The 26,569-nt window shown below is 43.6% G+C and overlaps 1 protein-coding gene across 1 annotated transcript in view; it reads right to left on the reverse strand.

Moving 5' to 3' along the window:
* Window positions 1–26,569, reverse strand: part of med13a (mediator complex subunit 13a) — a 78,774-nt gene that overhangs the window by 20,871 nt on the left and 31,334 nt on the right. The window contains 10 exon segments of the mRNA XM_062433879.1: window positions 1,353–1,569; window positions 3,172–3,383; window positions 3,385–3,855; window positions 3,857–3,898; window positions 3,900–3,924; window positions 6,321–6,431; window positions 7,637–7,799; window positions 7,963–8,157; window positions 8,271–8,471; window positions 14,065–14,210. Of these exon segments, the coding sequence (XP_062289863.1) occupies window positions 1,353–1,569; window positions 3,172–3,383; window positions 3,385–3,855; window positions 3,857–3,898; window positions 3,900–3,924; window positions 6,321–6,431; window positions 7,637–7,799; window positions 7,963–8,157; window positions 8,271–8,471; window positions 14,065–14,210 (1,783 nt within the window).

The raw sequence follows: 26,569 nt of genomic DNA on the forward strand, positions 1-26,569 counted from the left end.
AAATATTTGAGTGTTCTTTTTAAGCTTAATGCTTCAGTGAGTCTGGTTTGTTACCGTGGTTAGACTCTACGCTCTGTGAAGCCTGCTACAAACATGCAGCCAGGGAATGAACACACACACACAGACACACAGACACACACACACCGGATCTCCTTTTCAATGCTGGGGGCGATCCACCGCTAACAGGTGGCCCTTGTCTAGAAGTGGAGCCAACAACCCCAGAGGCAGAGACAGAGCAGAGAAATATGTTGAGTAGGGGAAGGAGGGAGAGGCCACATCAAATAGGAAAAACATAAGTTAAAAGGAAATTGGACAGGCTAACTATTTGGTGTTCCTCTGGGCTCCGCCAACAATAGGGATCAGCAATGGCTTCCTGTTCAGTTGGACTTGGGCAGTGAAAGCGGATGTATGTGGAAAGCGGTCGCACCGTTATTTTTAGTGCAGCACTGAGGATGCTGATGGCCTATTTTCTACTCCGCCTGCTCCCTGATCTTCAAAATCAGCCCTCCTGTCTCCCCTTTTTTTTACCCCAGGCAAATAGTGAGGATGGCGTGAATGAAGTGGTTTCTCTCTATGCTGCATTTGAGAAAGGCTTCATACCACTATGCATTTTTCAAAGTGACGCTGCTTTTTTTCTTTTTTTAAATCCAGCCGGGTGTGGTTGCAAACCGGATTGAAAGCAGCCAACTTGGGAAAGGCACTGTGACTGTACCGTGGCTTATTTTTAGGCGAATACTGGAGAGCTGAATACTGTAAAAGCTGACTAAAGTTCAACACGGGCTGTTTTTCAGGTCAACTAGTCACAATGACCAAATGGAAGGGTGTCAAGTTTATTATAAGAACCAGCATGGCTGTTTAAATATCCCACCATAATAAAAGCTACACTGCTACGTGATTTATAAAAGCTTCATCATGATGATTAAAAATCTAGAGAGATAATCTATACTTAAGAGGGGTATTTGTGGTCTTCAGCATAAAGCTTTTTAGCATAAATATTTCTTGAGCTGCAGTGATGAAAGCGTGTTTCCTTTAACGCTCAGACAGAGTGTTATGATGACACGATGGGCTGAACACCATGTGGCATGTTGGTCACTCTCATTAAGTTTCAAGGTCAAGGTTCAAATTTAAGTCGAGCTGTAATTTTAACTGTACACTGTGTCCAGTTAAAATGAAAGATTATTACTTTAAGAGACCTTGCATTTAACCTGGCATCTGTGCAAGCTATCTAGTCCTGAGCAACATCAAGCAAGAAGGGAAAAGCTTCCAACCACTTTAACAGGAAGGTACAACACACCCATAAGTTTCAAAGCCTGGATATGTGATACGCTGAAAAACACGCCACACTCCCTTACCTTATGTTTCTTTCCCGGCTCACGCTCCCCGCCTGATTTATCCTTCTTGTTTGAGAATGTGAACTTGACGTCTCCTTCCTCGAAGGCGTACGGGTCCACTTCAGGCTCATGGTCCCCGTCGGTTATGGCAGCTGACAGGTACTGGTTCCTCCTGGCTCGATACATTTGAACTCGCTCTTCTGACACCTTCAGCGGCCATTTGGACGTGGACATCAACCTGGGAGGACGGCAGTATGTTTTATGAGATTTACAATTCACAGACAACAGATGCCACCTATTCATTTCTTCTGTGAATTCTAAGAGCGACATGATAATTACAGACCATTATAAAGCAGCAGTTTGTGTTTGTCCACAGCTGTGTTTTAGCATGATGATGCCTGATATTACATGTCAGTGTTACTGCCATGTGTATCCGCAGTAACAGAAATGGCAGTGTCTGCAAACTATTCTGACAGCTGTCAAGCAGCAGAGCTAGATGCATCATGTTTGTAGTGAGACAATTACATTTCCAGCAGATTTATGGGAACGGGGTGACTCCAGCACTGACTGCTTGTACACTAACAGACAAACACATCTATCACTTGTTACTGTGACACGGCTCATCCGGCTCTCTTATGCGGCTATGACTGTGGCCTACTTGTCCCACATATGTGACACAGCAGCGGTAGGGAGGGAGGGAGGGAGGGAGGGAGAGGAAGAGAAGGAAACCACTTGCTGCTCGGCGGGAGAGGAGGGACTGACCCAACTTATGTGTTCTCCCCTCCCCTTCGCCGCCTCCTATATTTCTCTGTACTTCTGTCCCTCTCTTGTCATGCCTGTCCAGCTCTGATGCGAGGTTGATGGTGTGCAGTGGCCTGGGCCAGAGATTAGCTGCCATTCAGAGCTGTGGCTGGGAGGATTACAGCTCACTAGAATAGCCCATCCAAGTGGCTGACCCCTTGGGATTTCATAACCCCGCTGATAATTCCCCACTACGGCTACCCTATGGCCTCTCGGTCACCCTGCCTGCCTCCACACTGTGACGAGCCCCTTTGCCTTCGTCCTGTCTGTGATCCTCGTCATTGCTGGCGGTGGTGAAGCGTTACAGCTTCTTCAATGGCGCGAGTCTCTCTCAGCGGCTGCCAAAATGATAGCCAGCAGACAGTATTTCTATCAGCTTCGACTCTATTACAATAGCTGAGGTTTATCTTTATCTAACCCTACCATTACTCTTCCTCTCTCCTAGCTCTGGTGTGTGTGTGTGTGTGTCTGTGTTTGTGTGTAGGAATCAATGAGTAGTGCTGGCCCTGCACATTGGTGATGTATGATGTCAAAAGGGCACATAGCAAGAGATTAACATGCTGTGTGCAGCTAAGCGCTACACCGAACATTCTGAAGCTGAGGGATGAGGAGGGAGGGAGGGGGTGGATATCTGAGAGAGAGAGAGAGAGAGAGAGAGAGAGAGAGAGAGAGAGAGAGAGAGAGAGAGAGAGAGAGAGAGAGAGAGAGAGAGAGGAGAGAGAGAGAGAGGAGAGAGAGAGACGAGAGAGGAGAGAGAGAGAGAGAGGAGAGAGAGAGAGAGAGAGAGAGAGAATGAGAAAGAGGGAGAAGGTGGGTTTTGCATCATTACTCTTTCAAAACAATTTGTTTTTCTGGACAATTGAAAGTGCTCCAAAGTGGCCCCGGGCCACTCTGTAACAGAGGAAAAGGCGGGAGGGCTTGGAATGCCTTACTGCTTAGTCAGTTGGCAAATGACTGAAACCTTTATTGTCCCGTGAGTGTTGGTGTGTGTGAGAGAGGGTATTCGAATATTGATTATTAATTGGCTGGCGTCACTCACTCTGTGACTGACACCAGGTTGTCCTGCGATGCCGAGGATTCGTCCCTCAGCTTGTCCCCCGGCAGTAGTGGTGTGGGCACCTCCGGTTCTTTCCTACGGGGAAGGTTGAATAACCTCCATGGTGCGTGAGAGCTGTCCTCCTCCAGGTTGACCGCCGAACCTACGTACACGGTGGGGCTCGGGGGGCTCGGAGTAGGCTGAGGCTGCGGGGTGGGTGTGGTGCGAGTGGAAGTGCTGATTCAAACCCTCCGGCCCTCCGGGTTCCTCGCCACCGCCCTTCACCCCGACTAGGCAGGGCTCTGGGGGAGGCTGGTAAAAGTGTTGGCTGTTGGGGGTCGAAGGGTTCTTCATGCCCTCCCCTGAGTCCTCGCCACGCTCGCAGAGGTGGGGGCTTAGTGGTGGGGGTTGGGGGGAGTTGGCCTGGTCTGACGGCCCAGTGCTGACCCCCCCACTGTGGAGCTGGGGGGCTTTTTGTATGGCGGATACATCTGAAGAGCGAATACTAGAGAATCTTCCTCCGTCCTGACCCCTCATGGCCAGCCTCTGGCCCGCTGAGGCGTCCGTCTCGATTGAGGTGTCGTCGCTTGTCAGGCTTCGATGATGGAAGGGTGTTTGAGGTCTTTTCTGCTGCTTGTCACCTTTCTCTGACTTCTCTCCCCCAGCTTTGTGCTTGGTAGGAGGCTGGGGAGGGCTGACCTGCTGACTGAGCTTGGCCTGGGGTGCTGCTCTGTTCGCTGCTTCACTGATTTGTATCTGCAGGGGAGGAAAACAAACATGAAAGTATGGTGAGACTATGAAGCAGGAGTGGCAATGCAGCAGAGAAGCATGCAGAAAACATAGATCATCTACTAAACCAAGATGATGCAACATGAGGATTTTTCATATACATGACACAGAAATGTCGTGCAGCCTCTGTAAAGTTTCCCTCTGAACCGTCACATCTGCTTTTCTAGAAAACATCAATTACCTCAATTACTCTCACCTGTAACATGACGGCCCCACTAATTCATCTCAAATCAATTAGCAAGAAACCCATCAGACAACAATTAAGTTGCATGTGTGCAAGACTGTAACAAATAATCAACCAATATAACTGCATATGCATAATTTTCTTATTTATTCATTCAAATTCATGACAGGAACCAAATGCATCTTCAAAGCTTTTATGTGACCTTTTGCCAAAAATCCAAAAAGAAAATGATTATATGGTAAATGGACTGCTTTTATATAGAGCCTTTCTAGTCAGTCGGCCACTCAAAGTGCTTTACACTACATGCCAACATTCATTCATACACTGATGGCAGAGGCTGGACATGCTGGTGCCAACCTGCTCATCAGGAGCGATACAGGGCTTTTCATCCAAAGTGCTTTTTACAAATGTTTCTAAAGCCCAACACCCTTTCATACACACTAACACACACTGATGGTGCAACCATTGGGAGCAGTTTCACTATCTATGCAGACTGGAGGAACCAGTGGTCGAACCAACAACCTTCTGATTGGTGGATGACTGGCTCCTGAGCCACAGCTGCTCCAAAAAGCAAATAAATCAACTGCTGTCATTTGCAAAGAAACATTATGTCAGTCTCTTAGCAGCAGCAGATTCAAATGTTTCTGGTTCCTTTACACTGGAATACAACGTGCCACTGCTTCACCATCAGGAACTGTCAGCTGCCCTGCAGGCTACCTGCTCTGTGATGACCTGGCCTGTCCTCACTCGCTTTCGCTTACCACGACCACTGTGAAAAGACATCAACTAAACCCCTGGAGACATGCATGGGAGTCTCTTGGGCCAGCATCAGTGTTTCTTTATCCTCTCCGTTGCTGGGTCACCACTCAGTCTACTGCTGTGGTTATACGTGAGGGTGCTGAGGAAGAAGCTGTGCCAGCTGTGTACTTGTGTATCCCGAGAATTCGATGTCGAGATAAGGAGACACACGGAAGGATTCAATCTACAAAATAAAACTAATGGCCATTAAAAAAGGCAATGCACAGAGCTTTCCGTTTCTGTGTCGCCAAAGCGCTGGGTGGCTTCCAACAAATTAACATGCTCCAGCTGACTGGCCCAATCCACTCTGCTCTCGTCTGCGGTCCAAGTCGGCACTCCTCTCCCTAGGTGGGAAAGAAGCCGAGTGCAAAGGATTCCCCAGTCGGGGCATACCCAAACTTAAATGTATCAAAACACATACAAAAAAGTAACCAGTACTTCCAAGGTAGTAGTTGCTCATTAACCATAAATCTGCACTTTCTTTGAATCTGATAGCTCCTGCTCATTGATTGGACTCAAAGTCTGCAGTAGATGGCACAAGCTCGTGTTTACATGTTCCCCTGTGAGAAAAGCAGCTGGTTGCAACTGTGGTTGGATGGGACAGATGATTAAACTGGAGACTGAAGGATGGGAGGGACGGCTGATTTGCCATTTAATTCAAGAATGAGGAATCAAAGTCAGTCATTAAATCAAAATGTGATGAAGGAGAAAACAAGCATATCACTGAAATTGAGGCTGAATTGAGAAAAATAGTAATGAGTGTGCGCTGGTGTGAGCACACACAGCAAACATGAAGAATATAAATAACATAAGGGTGTCAGACAACAAATGATATACCTGCATGTGATGAGTGTGTTTATTGTTAGTGGGGGTGTTTACAATTGTAGCTATCTCTTCTGACAATATGCATCACCTGTTACTTTGCCTGTCTCTCCTAGCAGATGAGACGACATTTAAAACACATACACACTGACTTATTCCACATGTTTTGAGCTTCGTCGAAGTTAGGATGCTGCGTGTGTTTCCACCATCCCTTGAGTGCTTCATCAGAGGTCAAACTATTCTTTCTCCCTTAAATTATTCCCATCAGTGCAGGAATAAAAAAATGTCTGACTTACAGAAACACACAACCCCAGCAGAGGTTTCAGCCAAGGCACCGCTGTCACTTGCACAAAATAATGATAAATTGAAAAATATGAAGAATAATATGCTTGTCAAACTCCAGACGTGGATATAAGTTGAGGATATTTTGCTGACTGCGTCCCTCTGTGCCTGCATTCAAAAGCTCTGTAGACTCAATTTAACCTCTTTCAAATGTCTTTGAGTGAGCAATACGTGTCCTGTATTACTGTAATGTACATCCGCATGGAAAGTGACTGACCTAGAACAGCTGCAGTATGACCTCTGTGAAGGCTCCACGAAATCCCAGGCTCCCAATTTCTCACTCCGCTCCTCCTCACAGGTACCGTTGGTCGCAGCTGAGAACTTCCGCCTAAAGAAACAAACAAAACAAAAAACAACACACTCAGATTCAACTCTACTGAATCCCCCCCCCCATTTAGTTTAAAGTTATGACACAAAACCTCCAAAGCATACAGCCCGTGTTCCTTTGCTATACAGCCACGATTGGTAAAAGCCTTGTGCTGCTGAGGCTGATTTCATAGCTCTGCTCGGAGCAATAATATTTGGGGTGACAAGCCAACAGCTAACTGCAGCTGACATGCTGTGCTTGGTCAAGGGGTAACAGATCCCGGGGTGCTCCCAATGTGTCACATCCACTGATGGTGAATAAAACAAAAGACCGAGGGACAAAAAGTGCAAGCTAACCTTACTGTAATTACTACTAGAGATCATTATAATCTGGGTGTAGTGTTTTCTTATGGTTTATATAAGGATAATAAACGTATATAAAAACAGTTGACACTTAAGACATCAATGTAGCATATATAACAACTGAGTGAGAGATGGAAAAAGAAAAGCACCTAAAGGTCATTTTAATTAGTTGGGTTATTTGTATTGAAAATTTGATTTTCAACTTTCCAAGAGTACTTGAACGTTACTAGAAGTTGAAAATCTCATCCTGTTCTTCTTTACTCTGCTTGTTACAACTTGTGAGTGCTCACAAAAAAAATCCCCACATACATACACACACACACAAGGAGCAGCAGACTTCAGAAGAGGTGATTAACTGTTTTCTCAACTTTAATGAAAAAGAGCAAATTGTTGAGGAGTTATGTAGGAAGACAGTTGAGTAGACACTTTTTTAGTTCCGATTTGTATGCTTTCAAGCTTATTTTACAACCCTCCCGTATAATATTTTTAACCAGCCGGGAAAAGTCAGTTGAGCTTGTTCTACCAGGTAAATACTCTGTTGCATAAAATCACATCTTGGAGTTGCACAAGACAAAAAGCCCTCAAGTGTTGGACCAGTGTTATCAGCTGATAATAGATACATGATATGATAGATAACTGATAGGCTGTAGTTGTTGTTGTCGAAGGAAGCTGTATCTCTCATTCGCTTTCTGCAGCTGTGTTTTCCCCACACTGATAGAAAGGAAATAAGGAACTCTCAAATCTTCTGTAACCTACCGCTGCCTCAATCAATACACAAAGAAAATCTTTGAGGTTTCTGGCAATTTCCATTTATAGTGGGTTAATCAATCTGTGATGCTTTCTAGACAGAATAACAAGACTTACTTGTTCTGGGCTCGGTTGATATTGCACTCTTGCCAGACGCGCTCCACCACCTGACTGGATAGCCTGCGTGGGATCTTGCCCCCGTGGTAGCTCGTTCTGTCCACGCTGAACGCATCAGTCGATGAAGGCATCTTAACCCACTTCTGGGCCGAGTGAGAGTCCACTGGAGAGGGAGAGAGAGCACGATTAACAGAGCACTTGACCAAAGAAAAAAACAATGATGATACAGATCAATTCAAAAGCAGCCTTGACTTTAGTACTTCAGTGCAGTGAGACTTAAGTCTTTATTCTCCTGTGTTGTAAATCCATGCTGTGTTTATCGCTACCTGTCTGCGCCTCCTCAGGCGATGTGGGAGGGGTGAGGGTCACCAGAGACATGGCGGGCTCTCGCTGGGAAGCAGGCACTTGGTGGCCACCCGAGTAGACAGCAGGGCAGTGGGAAGACCCCACAGGGGCCACAACAGGGATGTCTGACTGGGGTACCAAAACCAGACAGGCTGGGTACACCATCCGCACACCACCTGTATACACACACACAGGAACCAAATCAGTCAAAGCCAAAGCAGTCAACTTTAGAAACTGTCAAAACACAAACTGGAACAACAAATTATGTTTTTTCTTTTAAACTACTGACCAACGAGGACCTCCACGGAGGCCAGAGAGTCATCTTCCCAGTCCATGTCCTCTGCCTTATCCTCCGACACACCTTCCTTGGCGCTGGGGCTGATGGGATAGAACTGGTTCCACTCCTCGATTAGCTTTTTGGTGGGGGGGTCTGACATCTTGAACGACTGGCCGGTCAGTGTCCCGTTCAGGCCAAAAGGACTCAGGATCACTATTGAAAAGGAAGAGTCGAGTAGAAGAGGAGAGAAAGACAAGGTAATGTTAGTCAGCATCAGAGCATCATCCACTCTGAAGGGCGGAGTGGTGTGAAGATCAATCCTGCATCATCCTCCCTCCTACGTCAATTCCCCAACTCAGTTCATTTTGTAAGTTTCTTTTTTTTTTTTTTACTTTCTTTGCCAAGATTTTTTAGTTTAAAATATTCAAATATTAAATATATAATAAGAGTTTTGACATCATGTCGTGGTGGGGAGATAGGGGGGATTAGGGAAACTGCATTCTGTGGACAATTCTTACATATTACACCTTTAATTCCTACTTCCTTTTTCTTCTCTTCCCCAAAACTTCATTTCTACGTTATCACTCTCATCTCTTTTCATCCCCTCTTCCATCCTGACCTTTCATCCTTTCTATCATCAGTCTTTCTCGACGCCCTTTTTCTAGATTATGGCCTTCAAATCATTCTTTTCTCTTATTTCCCTTCCTATTTAAACTCCAGCAATAATCTAAATCTGTAAATCTTGATTATCTCTGCTTTCTTTCTTCTCTCATACACTTTCCTTTTCCTCTGTCATTCTGCCATCTCCGGCCGAATCAGCAGCACTCTGACCTTTCCGCAGCACCGCTGGACCCGGCCGGTCCCGGCCGGTCCCGGCTGACTCGCCAAATACTTACAGAAGCAATCCAGACTCCAATTATTGGCAAGCGGTGGCCTCTCAGAGCCTATAAACAGAGGCTTATAAAAATGGCCACTCCTTGGCAAACACACTTCACTGCACAGACATACGGGAGTCACACAGAGAGCCCATCAGCCCGCTTATAGAACAGACCTACATCCATCAGTGAACGCAGATAGAACTCAATACTAACATGCATAATGCATACATATGAATGCAGAAACCATACCAATATCAACTTGAGATGCAAATGTATACACACACAACCTGTCAGCTTGTCATGCATCCAATCTCTTTCTCTGCACCTATCATACATTTGGAAGTAGAGTAAGGGGGGGGGGGGGGGGGGGGGGGTATAAATGGTTCCACCAACAAACTTGCTGGGTGGGTGTGCAGGCGAGCATTTGTTAACGTCCCTCTCTGCTCTGCTTTTTTTTTTCTTTCTACTGTGTCATTACGAGACGGGGTGGCCTCTGTCCACAGGTATTGATCCTGTGGCTGGACTGTAGCGTGGCTTCTAGGATGCGGGTGGGGGGGGGAAATGGTGGGAGACAATGGAAAGAAAAGGGCAGGAAAGAAAAAGGAAGACAAGATGTGTTAGAGAGAGAGAGAGAGAGAGAGAGAGGGGATCTGGGACCGTTGCGTTTTCTGACAGAGCGACCTGCAGATGATGTGCCTCCTAAATGTTCCGACACTTAAATTATCGGTTTGGAGAAAAAAAAGAAGAAGAAAAATATACAGATCCAACACTTCTGGGGTATTTCAAGGTGCTGACTGGCAGGTGGTGGTGGAAGATAAGTAACAAGGAAGGGGGAGTGGGAGCGCTTGTTGAGCATTACCAGGTACCTCGGGAGATAATATTCTTTACCCTGTCAAATCAGCTGGAGTGGCATACAAAACGCACTGGAACGTTTTTTTTTTTTTTTTTTTTAAAGCTATAGCATGAAACGTGCCACAGCTTACACTGTGTCCTGAATGCCCCTCAGCCTACAGTATGGCCTACATCAGCAGAAATCTTCCAACAGAGGTAGGAACAAAAAGGTTATTTATGATGCGCTACGCAACAACATCCAGCTACGGCCGATCATATTAACCTTAATTAAATTCAACCCTCTTTTATTTCTGCGTTTCTTGCTACACACACACACAAATTCCTAAGACCTGAGGCCAGTTGTGGAAAAGAGATCAAATTATGGAAATGGTTTACTGTCCCCCCCCCCACCCATCGCACCACTCCAAACGCACCCTCTTCCCTCCCTCCATCCCTTCTGTCTCTCTCTTTCTCTCTCTCTCTGATTGTGAGTCTATCTCTGGCTCCCTGAAGACATGTCAAATGTGCTCAGATCAGTGTAATGGGCTGAGAGTTCATTACATTCACTCTGCGCCCTTTTATGAGGTCACATCCTGGAGAGGTCTGCCTGCCGGAGCGCTCTGCCGCACAGTAAACCAAGCTTGGCAGAGGTGAGGGGGAGAGAAAGGAAGAGAGAGAGAGAGGGAGAGAGAGAGAGAGAGGGAGAGGAGGAAAGGAGGAGATGGATGGATCAAGGGGGGATGGAAGTCAGCCCTTCCTCCTCTATGCTTGGTTAGCCAGGAGGAGATACTGCGGCGGTGAAAACACACACCTGCGTGCTGGGGCGCACACACACACACACACACACACACACACACACACACACACACACACACACACACACACACACACACACACACACACACACACACACACACACACACACACACACACACACACACACACACACACACACACACACACACACACACACACTCAATGATCCCAACAGCCCGTGCTTATCGTAGAATACACACTTTAGATACACACGCCTGCTTCATTTGAGCACGTATAAAATCGGTGGTTGTCAAAATGAGGTCCGGATACCTCCAGGAGTGCTTGACGGTGATTCCGGTAGGTCCAATCAAAATGTGAATTTAACATTGGTAGTTTGATAGACAATCCAAAAGTAATGGGTACTCAAGCATTTTAACTGCAGCTATTTTATCTCTGTGTGTGTGTGTGTGTGTGTGTGTGTGTGGGTAGACCATGACATGTACATTTTGAGAAGTCCTGCACTTCATGACTAAGAGCAGTATGATCACCCTAAATTAATCTCCATAGAAATCAGAAACACTAATATGAATTCATATGGAAATCTTTTTAATTTTTATGTATATATCTAGACAGGATATCATCAGCTCCCTTCAGGAGAGCTCTAGAGAGACAGTAAAGGTGTTGGCCATTCAGAAATTACAGTGGTGAATGGAGGAAGTGATCACTGTTATTACACTGGAGGGGGCGTATGGAGGTGGGAGGGCTGAATCATGTCTGTCTAACTGCAGATGAGAAAGTAAAAGAGGAAAGCATTTCCTTTGGGCTACTCCACTCTAAAAATGTTTTTTTTCTTCGTCTTATTCCTTCAGCTGAGTGTTTAAGCTTCACTGTGCAGGATGATGTATGTGCAGATCAACTTTTGAAATGAAAAATCTTTGTGAGAAGGGGGAAGGAGTAGATGTCATTTTTAGGATTTTAACATGGTGACTGAACTTTTCTTGTGTGAAAAACCATATCAGACACAAATTATTATTCAAAGCAGAGTATTTTACATATCTTAAAATATGTCTGGAGGGAATGTTTAAAATTTTAGCAGAAAGAGTGCATCAAGGAAATTTGAAAACTCTAATCAAAAGTCTCACAAAGACCACAAATTGTCTCTCTTTTCAGCAACACATGGCTTTTAAAATGTGTTTATTATTACGTACGTTTGTCTGGTGCAGGTGGCATGTTGTTGTTAACAACGAGGTCCATTTACGTGACAATCTAGAGAGGAAAAGCTCAGGGGGAAGGCAGCTGAATAACACCTTGTGCAGATATTCGTACCTCACTTTTGATACAGACACCAACGAGATAAAGTGTGTGACATCAGTGTGAAATCATTTTATTCTCAGTGTTGCTCATAACAAAAGCCAACCATCTCTTTCCCCACGTAAAATAAGTCAGAATGTATATTACAGTTAATACACTAACATTTTTATGTGTGAGTGAAAAAGCAGGCTAACAACAGTTTGGGGATTGCAGGGTATTTGGCTGGGGTGAGGGGGAGGGGTGTGTGTAATGAATTTAGAGCCAATGATGGAATATCATTAGGAGGCACAGGTTTTTATAACTACACTACACTATAATTTAAAGTGACTACAGAGGCTTTTCTTTATAGCTGGCTCCGAGCCAATCTGTAATGAAAGACAGCCTGATGGAAGATTGTGCATGCATTATCTCTGCAACAGCACACACACACACACACACACACAATTTACTAATATATTTCACTCAAAATATAGACACTCGTGCTTAAAGATGAGCATCTGACATTTTAATGTTTACGTGTAAATATTAAAAAATGCTTCCTCTTGAATACTCCTCCTTATCTGTTTGAGGTGACAGGTTGTGTGCTTTGCTCAACAGCCCACAGTTATTTTAAGCTAAATTGGGTCCTTGAGCCCTGAAGATTAACCCTTAGTTAAGTAGATGCAAAAAGCTTTTTTCTTAAACTAATTGCAAGGAGTAATGTCTGTGCAGAAATAAGACCACAGTGCAACATTTTAAGGCTTTCAGAAGAGATTAGTCATGGCTAGATGGCTTTCCTGAAGGTAAAAGCAGATGGAGAATATCCACTAGAGGTAAGAAAATGATCTTTTAATATCATATTTGGCAGGTTTCTTCAAACAAGGCAATCACTCCTATCAGTCTGCTGGACAATGTTTTCATGCCCTTTTTGTTTACCCTCTACAGCAGCGATGTCACTACATAGTGATTCAGCAACAGTGCATTTCAAGGGATCACATACTCGAGGGAAAATTACTTGCATGAGTGTTAGAAAAAAAAACCTCTCTCAACTGTCAATACATTATTTTTACTCTCAAGTCAACATTAAAATAAAAATATATATATTGCACAACTAAAGATTGCACAGATGATTTTTTTTATGACGTTTGTAGATTTTAAACTCAGACAGCTGCTAAAATGCCCTCAGGAAAATTGCTCATACAGTTGTGAGTGAGACAGGGCCAATCTGCACAGCTTTTTGTGCATTTAATTTAATCATTTGATAATCTATCACAAAATGTTTTTTTTCCAATAAGCTTCAGTACATAAAAAAAATTCTCCTTAGCTGACCCTAGATTTTGGCTGAAGTTGAAAGGCGTTTAAAAAAAACATGCTAAAACAATACACTAGCAGTCGTTCTGGCCTGGCCCGTCTGAATGCACAGTCATGTGTGCAAACATGCAAATGTCACAAGGCTCCCATTAGATTCTTTCAGCTTGAACGTGGCCTTATATTTTGGGTTTATTTTTGAAATGAGGAAATCTGAGATGAAGCAAAGAAACATATATATTAAGAAAATCAGAAGTAAAACGTTTTAGCAGCATTTCCTCCTACAAAAATCCGGCGCAGTCTACTGCGCTCTGTTAGTTCAACTGTCATATGTGATATTTCAGATATAACTGATCAGATTGTGAAAAATACTTGAGGGTAATGATGCGGTGCCCCGCTTCGGGGTCATACAAAGTGACACATTAGAGCACGACACTGTTCATTTGTTTATCTGGCTAGTGATCAGATTTTTAGCAGGCATGCAGGGACGATGTGGACCGGCGTTGATCTTTCTAAAACGACGTCCCACGGCAAACCTGCCACCAAGTACATATCAGGAAGAGGTCACATATTGTATTTGATTCTAACTGGCCCACGGGGGGGCTACATAATTCACGAAGGATGCGGTGTATACTGCTGTCGTGTAACATGTTTGTTTTAATTGTAATCTCCGGACAACGCCTTTGAAGCTGTCCCGGTGCATTTCTGAGCTGCTTGTGGGGGTGTAAGCGCGCAGGACTCACCTTGGAAGGGGCTGGACGCCTGCTGAGCCAGAGTGAGGTGCTCCTCCGTCAGATGGTAGACGGGCTGGTGCTGGTTGATCTCCACGCTGGTGCACACGTTGCTCTCGCCGTGTAAGAAGAAGGTGAAGGCGCAGGATAGGTGCTCGCTGTGGAGGAGCAGAAAGAAAGAAAACAAAGAGAAAAGATGAGTCATTTGGGATCACCCTACTTTAAAATGCACCTTTGAAAAGAAGTTCTGCTTGCAGAGAATACGGAGTGACTGCTGTGAGGAATAAAAAAAAAGGGAGCAGATCAGATAAGTCTAGGTTATGTTCCTGTTCATAGAAAAAGAAAAAGAGGAGTTGGGTAGGGAGAGGAAAGGTAGAGAGAGAAAATGTCTTTTTTTTTGTCAAAGGCTACAATGAAATTTCTCCTCTCACTCATATTATGCTTCAACATGATCTTGATAGGAAAGATGGAGCCAGAGATAGATACAAAGGGAGCTACTAGTCTGTGCACCATCCAGTGATACAAAGATGTCTCATGAGTTTGTATTTAGTTGTTTTTAATGCTGGACAACTGTACATTCTGATGATAATAGAGGCTAATCTGCTCCATCCTTTCCACTGTGATGTGACACACGGGTGGGAAATTTGACTCTTAAACAGTCCAGCACAGCAGTCGGGATGCAAATAAGTCAACACAGCAGTGCTCACAGGTGGTTTGTGTGTGTGTGTGTGCTTCCGTCTCTCTAGTATAAAACAAAGGGGCAAGCCCCGACTAACCCTGGCATTCTAACAAATATGCTCAGCTGCAACAGTATCTTCTCTCTCTCTCTCTCTCTCTCACACACACAGAGGCACACACAACAGCTCTCATGCTCACGACGACGCCTGCCTGTGCCAGTCTGACCCTCAACAGCACACAACAAAAGTGACAAGTTGAAGAAGAAACGGAAAAGCAAGGACGAGGCAGACGGAAGGAGAGGGGAGCGGAGCAGAATGCAGGCCATTGTCTGCAGGCTTTCCTCTCTCTTTCAGCCCAGACACAAACATACACACACACACACACACACACACACACACACACACACACACACACAAACAGAGAAATGCAGAGAGAGCAAGAGACAGCGCAAGTGACGGATGACCAAATGAAAGTGGACGCAGTGAATTTGGAAGTGGATGAAAGAGGGTTGCCTCCTCTGAGGATTTGGTTAAGCAAATATCAGTCTTCTCTTCCTTACACTCTCTCTCTTTCTCTCACTCTCTCTCTCTCTAGCACACCTACTCTGCAGAGGATTAAAGAAAAGGAGCGGGGAGGGAGAGCGAGGCAGATAGAGAGATGCACAGAGAGAGGGAGAAAGAGAGAGAGAGCACTTCAATAAGATAATACCACCTACGTAGTGGAGAGATGCCCTAAGCCCCCCGGATCTTGACATTCATCTTACACTTTTTTTTTTCTCCTCCCCCCCAGTAATAAATGAGGTGGTGCTAGTTAGTGAATGGAAATGACTGTATGATGTTCATATTCTATATAGTCATCTCTATAGCTGGGAACAAGCACACTAAAATGAGGGTGAGTCACAGCAGAAAGATATATCCTCATCAGAATAGCTACAAAAATATGCAGGTATTTAGATATTGGACTGCTACAACCATGAAATTAAATAGCTGGTTCAGATTTTTTAAAGCCTGTGTTTATATTATAGTCACATGCCTGTAATCATTGATCCTGTCTGTTACTAGTTTCCCCCGGTGTGACTGTAATGTAAAAGATGAGGAACAAACCCAAATATACTCACTCTGTGCAAAAAGCTGTTCTTTGTTTTAGTTGAAGTTAATTTGAGACTTCAGAAAACAAAATTACTAAATTTTTAGTTCAGAAATTCCAACTTTGTGTTACCACAGACAGACTTGTGCATCTGCAAAGAAGGGCTAGTGACACTAAACAGGAGTTTTGTACTAAAAACACAGACTGAAGGAAATAGCAGAGTAAAATGCAGCTACCAGCCTGATATTTGTAACTGTTGAAGCCTCAAATTAGCCTTAAATGAACTTTATAACATGTTTGCACAGAGTGAAAACTGTGGATAACTCAACACTGTAGTCACATTAAGAGGAAATCTCTTCATGGCCGGTGTAGACAGCAGGAATTAATACAGAGACTAATAATTCTTTCAATGTATATACAGCCATAAGACAGATGTCAAGGGAGGCTTAACAGGACAAAAAGTCATGTAAACCATGCCAGCATGTTCTGGAGCGTGTTTACTTTATGGGACAGATTGAATCTGTCTTATAGTAGTGCAGCCTCCTCTAAACCTATAGGCTGGAACTCATTTTTTTTATTTTTTTATTAAGCCACACAGTTTAATCTAATCCTCTAGATTCATTCCACTTGTGCCAAACAGATTACATTAAGTGATTTAATTTCCATTCAAACTAACAGAGGAAAATTCAGGCAACACTATGACTAATTTCTGAATTATACACATGTCAGTGTGTTGTTTAGATGGACCAATACAGTACAGAGACTCAGGCTTCAGCTTCTAGCAATCATATTTCAAATATAAATTAATTCTAATCCTACTTTGAATGCATTTCTTTTAATCAATAAGAAGTAGTAGTGTTATAAAATCCCAATGATACCATTCATAACACTGAGCCAAATTGTTCTACACTCATGAAATCTTTGCTTACATGAGTGTGTATTTATGTATGTAGTATAAACTGTCGTCTTGCATCATCATCATCTAACACCATCCACATTCCTTCAGCACAGTTTAGTGAAATAAAACAAAAATCAAAATGTAAAAAAAATCAAGGATTGCAACATCCTGTATCGACCTCCAGTGTAACACATTTCATTCATAATTGCCAACATAACAGTATTCCACCAGGATCAATTGCCCGGCAGGAGAGGTAGGATTAAAAGATATGATGCTAGTACAAACTTAAAAGGTAACGACAGTTATTAGCAGCGGTCACGTGAGGAGAAGTGGAGGGAAGAAAGAAAGAAAAAAAAACACTGGTGAGCAGCCAGGCGAGCTTGTGAAAAGACAACTGGGGAATTAGACCACATGCTGGCACGGAGAGCAAAGACGCCTTTGTTCGGGGAGGTGTGTCACCGCTGCTCCGGCGCTCAAGTAGTAAATTACACTCGGCTCCTTTGACTGCAGCATGCAGCGTCTGCAGGGAGGAGGTGTGTGTGTGTGTGTGTGTGTGTGTGTGTGTGTGTGTGTGTTTTGTATAACACCCTCCGGTCCTGGGGCAGGGCATGTTTCTCCAGCCACTTGCAGGGTATATTAAAAAAAAAACAGCATGTAAAGAAACATAGGTGAGGGGGTTAAAATGGTAGCCAGGCATGTCGCCTCTTTATTAGCACAGCGTGGAGCCGCATCAAGGAAGCCAGGCAGCCTAGCATGGAGTGTTTGGGTTATTTGAGGCACTCTTGAAAGGAATAAGCCAAAAATACTGGGAGACGTATGAGCCCATTAATCTGTTAAAAAGGATGGATTTGTTGACTGTGCTGTCGTTACAAGAATGTATGAGCTGACCAACAAGCTATCCTGCTAATAACTTGGTGTATTACTTCATGCAGATGGAGGAAAAAAAGAAGGGATACAGGCTACGCAACGACAAGGAGAGAGAGAGAGAGGAGGTTGTTACATTCTGCAGACATCAACAGAACCGCGGCCTATCGCTTTCCTCTCACAAGCAAAGAAAACCTGACACTACACACACACGCACACGCACACACGTATTTGCAGGGCATTTGTAAGCTTGAGGTAGAGGGCTGCCATCTGTGGCTCAGCAGGCAGAAGTGCAACCCAACACGTATCAAAACAAAGCGCAAACACACGGACACACTTTCATTGCATCGCACCAGATTCTAATATATTCTATTCAGATTATTTACAAATCTGATTGTACAGATTGCTCTGTCGGTGTCAGCTGATTGGCTAAGAAGATTATCAGACATGCCAGCTGTTGGCATTAAAAAGTCTTTAATGCCAAATGATCATATTACTAGTGATTAGATTACAGCTTGTTCTATATGAAAATATGACTTAAAATACATAAAAGTCACTTAAGGACTGTAATCTGATGGCTTGTCAGCTCGTTTGAACTCTTTAATCTAAAGTTGAAGCACAAAAAGTTTCAGTGATTTATTATTCATGCTTCTGTAACTTAAGTTTTTCAGATTAAATAATCACATGAGCACTGAACATAAATCTGTAGGTCAGCTGTATCAGATGTTGTGATTTATAGCAACGTCTCCCTCCTCGAGACTTGGAGAGCTGAGTTGCAGAGTGACGGCTGACAAAAGGGTGGGTCACATGTCAACAGGTGTTTGGTTCGCGCCACAGAAACAACAACAACAACAACAGCACATGACAAGTTTTTTCACCGCTGCGTCACTCCCTCACACTCCCTCACACACACAAAAGGAACAGGATTTAGTAGAGCTCTCACTGTGACAAACTGCAACACGAGCCTACTGGATCAGTCTGTGTGTATGTGTGTGTATGTGTGTGGGTGTGTGGGTGGGTGTGTGCTTGCGTGCAGGAGTGTTTGCTGTCCTGTCCACACGTGTGTGACATACACAAACACGCATCGTCATGCCAAATTTTATTCTTCTGCAAACATTCACGGCCTGTTGGTGCGGCAAACAGGAGCGCGTGTGCCTCAGCATGCGGGCCACACAAACAGCAGCTGTTCAGCCCGGTGAGAAAAGTGTGTGCGTGTGTGGCAGCTAGGAAAAGGTGGAGTAGGTCAAAGTGTAGGCATGGTAAAGCCACTACGCTGATTTAAGTACGTTCTGATATATTATAACATTTATATATATGCTGAGGCCCTCATTTGTTTTTGGATATACTTTCATTATAACAAAGATGAAGCTACAGCCAGCAACTAACAATTTCATAATTTTTTTCTGCTGAATTTGAAATAAAAGTCATGCTGAGAAAAGAAAATAGTTTGAAAATGAAAATAGAAAAAAAGTTTCCACATGCCCAGGGTGACAACTTCAAATGTCTGTTCAACTGCCCAAAACCCAAGACATATAAAATAGTGAAAAGCAGAAAATACCCACAACTAAGATGCTGGAAATGGTGATGTGATGGTGATGTTTGTCAGTTTTGATAGAATATATGACTTAAACAATAAAGCTTTATCAAAATAGTTGCCACAGGTAACTAAATCCTCTAAAAGCTCTTTAATTAAAACAGTATATCTTGTTTGTTTAATCTTTACCAACGCAGAAGTGACAATTTAAGGTCTTACAGGGGAGGTTTAACACTTCCCTTCTGCCTTTCTCCAAATTAAAACCATAATGAAATTAGGCTTTCATTTGAAAACTATTTCCTATTTTGCCTAAGGGTCCTCAGGAAGCCCCTTAGGGACCCCTTGGGGGCCCTAATCCATGACTCATTGCGTCTGTTATAGTGTATCGATCCTGCCTCAAGACTCAGGTTCTCTGGGATTTCTGAATGTCATCTCCCCTGCAGCCAGATACTGCTTACACTTCAAAAAAAAAAAAAAAGCCAAAAACTGGAGCCCGGTGTTGAGCACCACAGAAAAAAAAACTGTGCGTGCCTGTGATTAAAACACCACCTGTCAGCAGCAAACTGTGCATGAGCTAACGGACACGCAAATCCCTCTCTGAACGACTAAATATTTCTCTGCTCGTCTGTTTGTTGTATAATAAGAGGAATTAAATATATCTTTTTAGCGTAACGATGGAGAGTAAATATGTGACACGGCAGGCTGCAGAGTACCCGAAATGCAGAGTTGAACAGCTTTCAAAACGACTGCACACTTGTCAGACTATCGTGTTCATTAACTAGATTGGTGGGATCTCACTTTACGTGTTTTTATCCGCCTCTCTCTCTCTCTCTGTGTGTGATGTTGAGAGAAAGAGGGTATGAAGACGGGAGGTTTGATGTTGTAGCCTCTGACAAAAAGCCACAAGGTCTTTTAATCATCTCTGTCTCTCCGTCTCCACCTTTTCCTCTCACTCCCCTCTCCTCTGCTCTTCATCTATTAACTGGCAAATGGACTGGGCTGCCATCTCCTCGCCTTCACACACACATACATACACACACACACACACACACACACACACACACACAGACACACACAGCGTATGCTCGCTCACAGTCTGCTCTGACAACTCCCCTGCTCCACCTCTCAGATGCAAATGGCCAGTGGCCTTTGGCTTGGTAAAGGAGACAATAAGATAATCCGCTGAGGATTTGGAGCAAGGGCCACACACCAAAAAAAGGAGAGGAGGGCAGGTGGGCACATTTGCCTTCAGCTGGAATGCCATGGAAATGAGGTGCCACGAGGCCAGCAGCGTCCTGGTGCGGCGGCAGGGAGAGATCAGATCGAGGGAGGGAGCCGAGCGGGACTGACAGTCCCTATCACTGTCACATGGATGGGCTGCTGGGTGGCACACAAACAGATGATCAGCCGTGTCACCAAAGTTTTGATACGGCATTTATCTCAGCAGTGTACAGAATAGGACTTTTTGATCATCTCTAAATTGCACTGGATATATATTCCACATTTTCCCCTCAAATCTCATTCGCCAACCATCCTTTAAAGTCAAAAGATGGCTGATCTGCTTTAAAGAATAATCTTGTATTTACTTTTGTTAGAATAATCTCTTATCCGCTCAAAACCTTTCCTCTCGAACAAATAAATGGCGGACGACTGCAGCGATGGAAAGAAACAAGCTTGTTGTTCCAGAATAAACCAATAACTCTGCGAGCAACACCACCTCATTATCTCCTGTGTTATCTATATCCAGGCTTGCCAGCAGATGAATTTGTGGCTCGCTGTTAGAGCAAATAGCAACAAAAGCAGCTTCACGTGTAAACCTAAAAGGGACAGAGCTTCCATATTCATTCATCCACTGCCTGAGCTGCTATAAATTAATATGCACTGTAATTTTATTCATTTAGCTTCATGGGATTATGTTGTTCCTGACAAATTCTTGTGCATTAGTGCCACTTTCTTTATTTAAATTTTTATTTATTAATTTGCTTATTTTTTGACATTTACATCACAACATAAAATTATGCACAAGCACCAGATGTGCTGTATTTAGTGTTTGTAGCAAAAGGCTAATTGACAACACCTGTCTACAGGAGGCTTTTTTTTTTTTTTTTTTTTTAAGTTAAAGCAGAAAAATTATGATTTAATACCTCTATAAAAAAACATAAAAATTCTGTTGCATTTTCAACACAGCACTATAATTTCGTGTTTCATGTATTCATTAAATGTTGTAACCAAACACAATTGTACCAGAGCATGGCATGATTTTGGCTCCCTTTCTTTTGTTTGCTTTAATGTGAGTTGTTTTTACAAGCTTCGCCAATCTGCACTGGATTTCACTCTCTGTACTTTTTAAAATCGATGCGTTTCTAAGTTTTTATCTTGTTACTAAAAGCGTAAAACAAATTGTGTCAAGGTTGTGAAAGGTGACGCAGCTCTGTCACTGACCACGAGGAACCAAAAATATTCCTGCCCAAGGAGTCACAAGCTTTCTCTTTTCAGGCATCGGATGATCGCATATACACACACACATACACACATATAGACACAGAGTTACAGAAGAAATATGAAACTTGATTTGAGGTGAATCAAAAGTCAAGTGGAAGCCTTGAACTGTCAGCGATGGCTTAGGGGAAGTATGAGAGGGGAGAGAAGAAAAAAAAAAAAAGGAAGGAGGCTGCAGAGCTGTTACATTCCACAGATGTTTGCTGGGCTTGGCCGGCCTCGCTCTATGAACTGAGTTTCCGTTTTAGCCAATGTACACTTCCTCAGCACAACAACAACAATAATAATAACAGCAACAAGTGTCTCTTCAACTGTAAAGACCCCCCCCCCCTCCCCCTCTCTTTTTCCTTCCATCTCTAGCCTTTCCACATTAGTGGACACAGCTGTCACCTCTGTCTTCTTCATGGATATCTGCCATTTACAGCAGCAGCTTGTTAATATGATCCAGGGCATGTAAACATGTTTTGACTGGTCATGTGCTGCTGCAGTGACAGGACGGGCCAGCTTTGGAAGAGTTTCTGGCACGACATTAATAAACAACGTTTCTGCAATTAAAGCTTACAACAAAACAGGCGGCCGCCACATGAATGAGGATAAATAGTTGTGTGTGGGAACACTGACGTAAAAGAAACTTCTAGTGTCTTTTTTTCTAAGAAAGAAGCAAGTTTAATTTCCTGAACAATAGTGGAGGGAGTTTGCATATTTGTTAACATGATAATCATAATCGGCTGTCTGCGGAATGCGTTACATTGCAAGGCTTTGTGAATTTGAACTGTATTAAACATTTAGAACATGACATTCGATAGAAAGAATGAAGAAGGTAAACAGCGTTGAGTTAGTGGGCACATTTCCGGGATGATATAATCTTCCCTACTGTCTAGCCACCTGACCGTTGGGAAACAACAGCACTGTCTGCTGCCAATGTAACACAAACACGCCAAGCCTTAAGAGACACGCCTGCTTCAGCTTTAGCACACACTTCACACAGGAGACAAGGTGTTGGGGAAAACACTAAACTAAAACTCTTAAGGCCAGCACATTCACTTACACACACACACGCAAAGGCTCTATTACTTTGAATTGATTTCCCTCTGCCACAAACGGAGAGGGGGGTGAGCCTATTTATATATGTCAGATTAAACTTGGAAGGGAGAGAGAAATGGGAAGAGATAGAACGACAAGTCCATAAAAAAAGAGGACAAATCCGATCCTCTGCGAGTGTATCATAGCCACACACAGATACAGCAGGAGCAGACTAAAGATAATACTGACATAACCCTGACAGCAAGTCAGATTCCAGCTCTCTGCACGTTTAGGCTATATCGCACACACACACACACACTGGGGCTCCTCTAATACACCTGCTGTCAGCTAAAAAAAAGGAGAAAAAAAAGCCACTGTCTCAATCTGAGTAGGATACCTTTGCTCTTCGGAAACAAACATTTTCTGTAATTACACTCATTGTCGTGTTCACATAATCAATTTGCAAATGCATTGTGACGGTGACGCCGCATCTGTTTCTTCTTGTGAAGGAGGCACTCAGTTTATCACTGCAGTGCAAAATGTATTTATTTGTCAAAATATGCACTCTTTTGAAGCAATGTGTTATACTTGCAAACGTAATGCATAAGACTCTATAAACATGTCAGTGGAAAAACCATGTTACGGTGGTCTGTAAGGATTATAACAAGTTATGTAATAATAAGGAGTATGTAAGGAGAAAGGTAATAGGAAGGAATTTTAAGCAAAGCGTAATACCGGACAAGTTGATCACTTCATGATTGTAATGGTTGAGGAAGGGGCCTGCACACACTTGAAGGCTGATGTCCTGTTTATACCACGGCCACTTGACGACAAAAAGCAAACATTTAACAACATACTTGATCTTTTGCTTTTACAACTAATTCTGATCTTGTTTTTCTGTTTATATATTGTAAAATATAGTTCCTGGGGCTCAGACTGACTGATGTGTGCATTGCTAGGCAATGCCTAACTACACAGGAAGGGAAGGCTAAGTCAAGAGTTTTAAAATCCTGACATGTTTTGAAATCATGAGTGAAAAATACTTTTTTTAATTCTTGAACATGCTCAACATGCAAGAATAAAGTGCAATGCTCTTTCCATAAATAATGTTACTTAGTTTTAGTTTTACATTGTTTTGTGGAGGAATGGCATCCTCTGACACGTCACCTCCGTTCCTCCATCATGGAATGCGGAAAATCCAGCTGGAGCCCTGTGTGGTGGAGGAGGAGGTTTTATTGGCAGCTACAGAGCAGGTTGGAAATGGAACCTACTGTTTGCTTCCATGATGAACAAGACTGCGGTGTTGGTGTTGAAGGAGGAGCGACTTGTCAGTGAGATGATTGAGAGTGGTGTAGTTATCAGGGACATCTACACCACTGTTTCCCTGTTGTCGGTTCCCTCTGTCAGAGTCAGTTTATTTTCAATCGACTGTTGGAAAATGAGCAGCGGAGGTTTGGCAAATTCACCAGTGCTTTCTCTCTCTCGGATGTAAAGATCCAAAGCTGAAACATGTTCAGTCACTCAGGAGGCAGGCATTTAAGTTGTTGAACTCTGCGACACAATAGTCTGGAGGTTGCCTCTGGAGTGAAAAGCGGTGATGGCTTGTAAATGGTGTAAGCTAGTTTGGGGCAGTTTAAATTGTTAGTATGGCGATGTCGGCCACAAGCACTTTGCATTTTCGCACAGACAGCAGGCAGAGGCTGAAACCACAGACGCTGACATCCCACCCACCAAAAATGCCTCAGAGGCAAGGAGAGACGTAAAGCGTCAGTGGGAGGAACAGTCAGCCTGAATGGTGGTCAATAAGGAAATAGCTTCCCAGACTGTGGGCTCCGACACAGGGGCAGAGCCTGCAGGAACACCTGCAGCTGACGAAGCGGCTGCATCAAGCAGCTCAGCAGGGACTGAGGATGTGATCCGTGGTGAGTAGTGAGTGTGGAGGGCGGTGGTAGGCCTACAGGTAGTGCAGATGAGTTTCCCAGTAGCCAGGTAACAGGTGAGGCTGAGGATATGGAATATAATTCACACTCGGATAGTGTGTCAGTTGGTGAAACATCTTTCCAAAACATGGATCTGGAGAAAATTGTTTTTTTTGGATGAAACTTTTGGGATGTCAGTGAAAGTAAAAGATTAATTTGTTGATACAGAGAAGTTCATCAGGTCATCAGGATTTTTCTGCAGAAGTAGGTGGGCTTCAAGCTGCTTGATGCGGAAAAAATGATTTCCCTTTAAGAAGCACATTACAGCCTTAAGAAAGGCCACAAAAGGGAAACTTGTGAAATAAACTATGATCATGCATCACAGGGTGCTTTCTTCTCTTTGCTGTTCCATGCTGGTCTGTTTCTGTCTCAGTGTTTTTCCTCCACTCTTCCCTTCTTATGCAGGGGCTCAGGGTTGGATCTCTTAACATAAATGGTGGGAGGGACAGATGTAAGAGCGCTTTAGTGGTTGTGGTTGAGAAGCAGAAAAAGATGTGGTTTTTCTGCAGGAAAATCATAGCAATCAAACTAATGAGATAGATTGGGGAGGGTTGTATACACTCATCCGTGTTACCAACCTCAGTGGGTGGGGTGGGGTTGCAGTGCTATCAATTAAAAGAATTAATCCAAGGCTTTTATCAACTGTGGAGTTAGTTAAGGGGAGATGTCTGATTCTAAGGATAGAAATTTAAGAGTGCACTTTCTGTTAAATGAATGCCTATGCCCCAAATCTGGAAGCTGACGGATTAGCTTTTCTTGGTGTTTTGAGGGATGAGCTGCAGAAGTATGGTTCGGAGCCACTGATTATAGTTGGGGAAAGGAACTACTGGAACCATTGATTTCACCATGGACAGTATAAGCGAGGGACCACGCGTTCAGTCATCTGGTAGCTTAGGCAGAATAGCCACTAAGTTAGACCTACTAGATGCATGGCTTAAACCCCCCATTGCTAGACAGTACACATGGGTCAGGGTGAGCAATTTCAGGGTAAACAGAGCCAGCCAGGCAAAACAAAAGGACAATTTTGATTCGTCAAGGCAGAGGTGGTAAGTGAGAAAGGCACACATTTGTGTCTTCTGTCAGCAGTACACGTCACACTCCACTGCTCGGATTGAAGCAGCGGTCCAGAAGCTGGAGAATAGTATAAAGAACATTGAATGTGCACTGAACAGTAATCCAGACTTTGCTGTGAGGGCCTGCTGCATGAGAAAAGACTGGAGCTCAGGACTTTTATCCAGGAGAGAGTAACAGGAGCCCTAGTGAGGTCTTGTTTCCTCATCAAAGACATGGATTGCTCCAAGCTCTTCTTCAGTTTGGAGAAGACCGTTTGCAAGGAGAAAGTTGATGACGTATTTAAAGCTCCCTAGAGGCAGGGTGACGACAGATCCAAACGAAATGAGGAGTCATGCTGTACCTTTTTACTCTTCTCTCTTTGGAGGAGAGGAGTGAGATCCAGACAGTGCTGGAAAGTTGCTGGAGGGCTTCCTCCGCTTGGTCCTGAGAAAAAGGCAGAACTGAGAACACAGCTTGGAGGACCTGACTGCAGATGTTGGTCAGATGGCTTCAGGATAGGCTCCAGGAATATCTGGGATAACCACTGACTTTTATAAGCATTTCTGGTGTTCCGTTGGACCTGACCCGCATAAGTTACTCTTGGAGTACTTTCATGCAGGAATGATGGAGTAGGGCAGTTCTCTCCCTGCTACCTAAAAAAGTAGATTTAGTTTTGCTGAAAAACTGGGACCAGTAGCCCCAAAATGCACAGACTAAGGGACTTTCTGGATATACTTGTTAATATGGAGCAAACATACCATGTACAGAGCAGAACAATAATGGACAGTCTCTTTGTTTTCAAGCTTGACCTGTGTAAACTCTATGAGCTTGACATTGGTATTTTCTCTTTAGATCAAGAGAAAGAATTTGACAGGGTGGACAATGGCTATTCATTTTCAGTAC

The sequence above is a fragment of the Scomber scombrus genome, chromosome 14, assembly GCF_963691925.1.
Source record: "Scomber scombrus chromosome 14, fScoSco1.1, whole genome shotgun sequence".
NCBI classification, from domain to species: domain Eukaryota; kingdom Metazoa; phylum Chordata; class Actinopteri; order Scombriformes; family Scombridae; genus Scomber; species Scomber scombrus.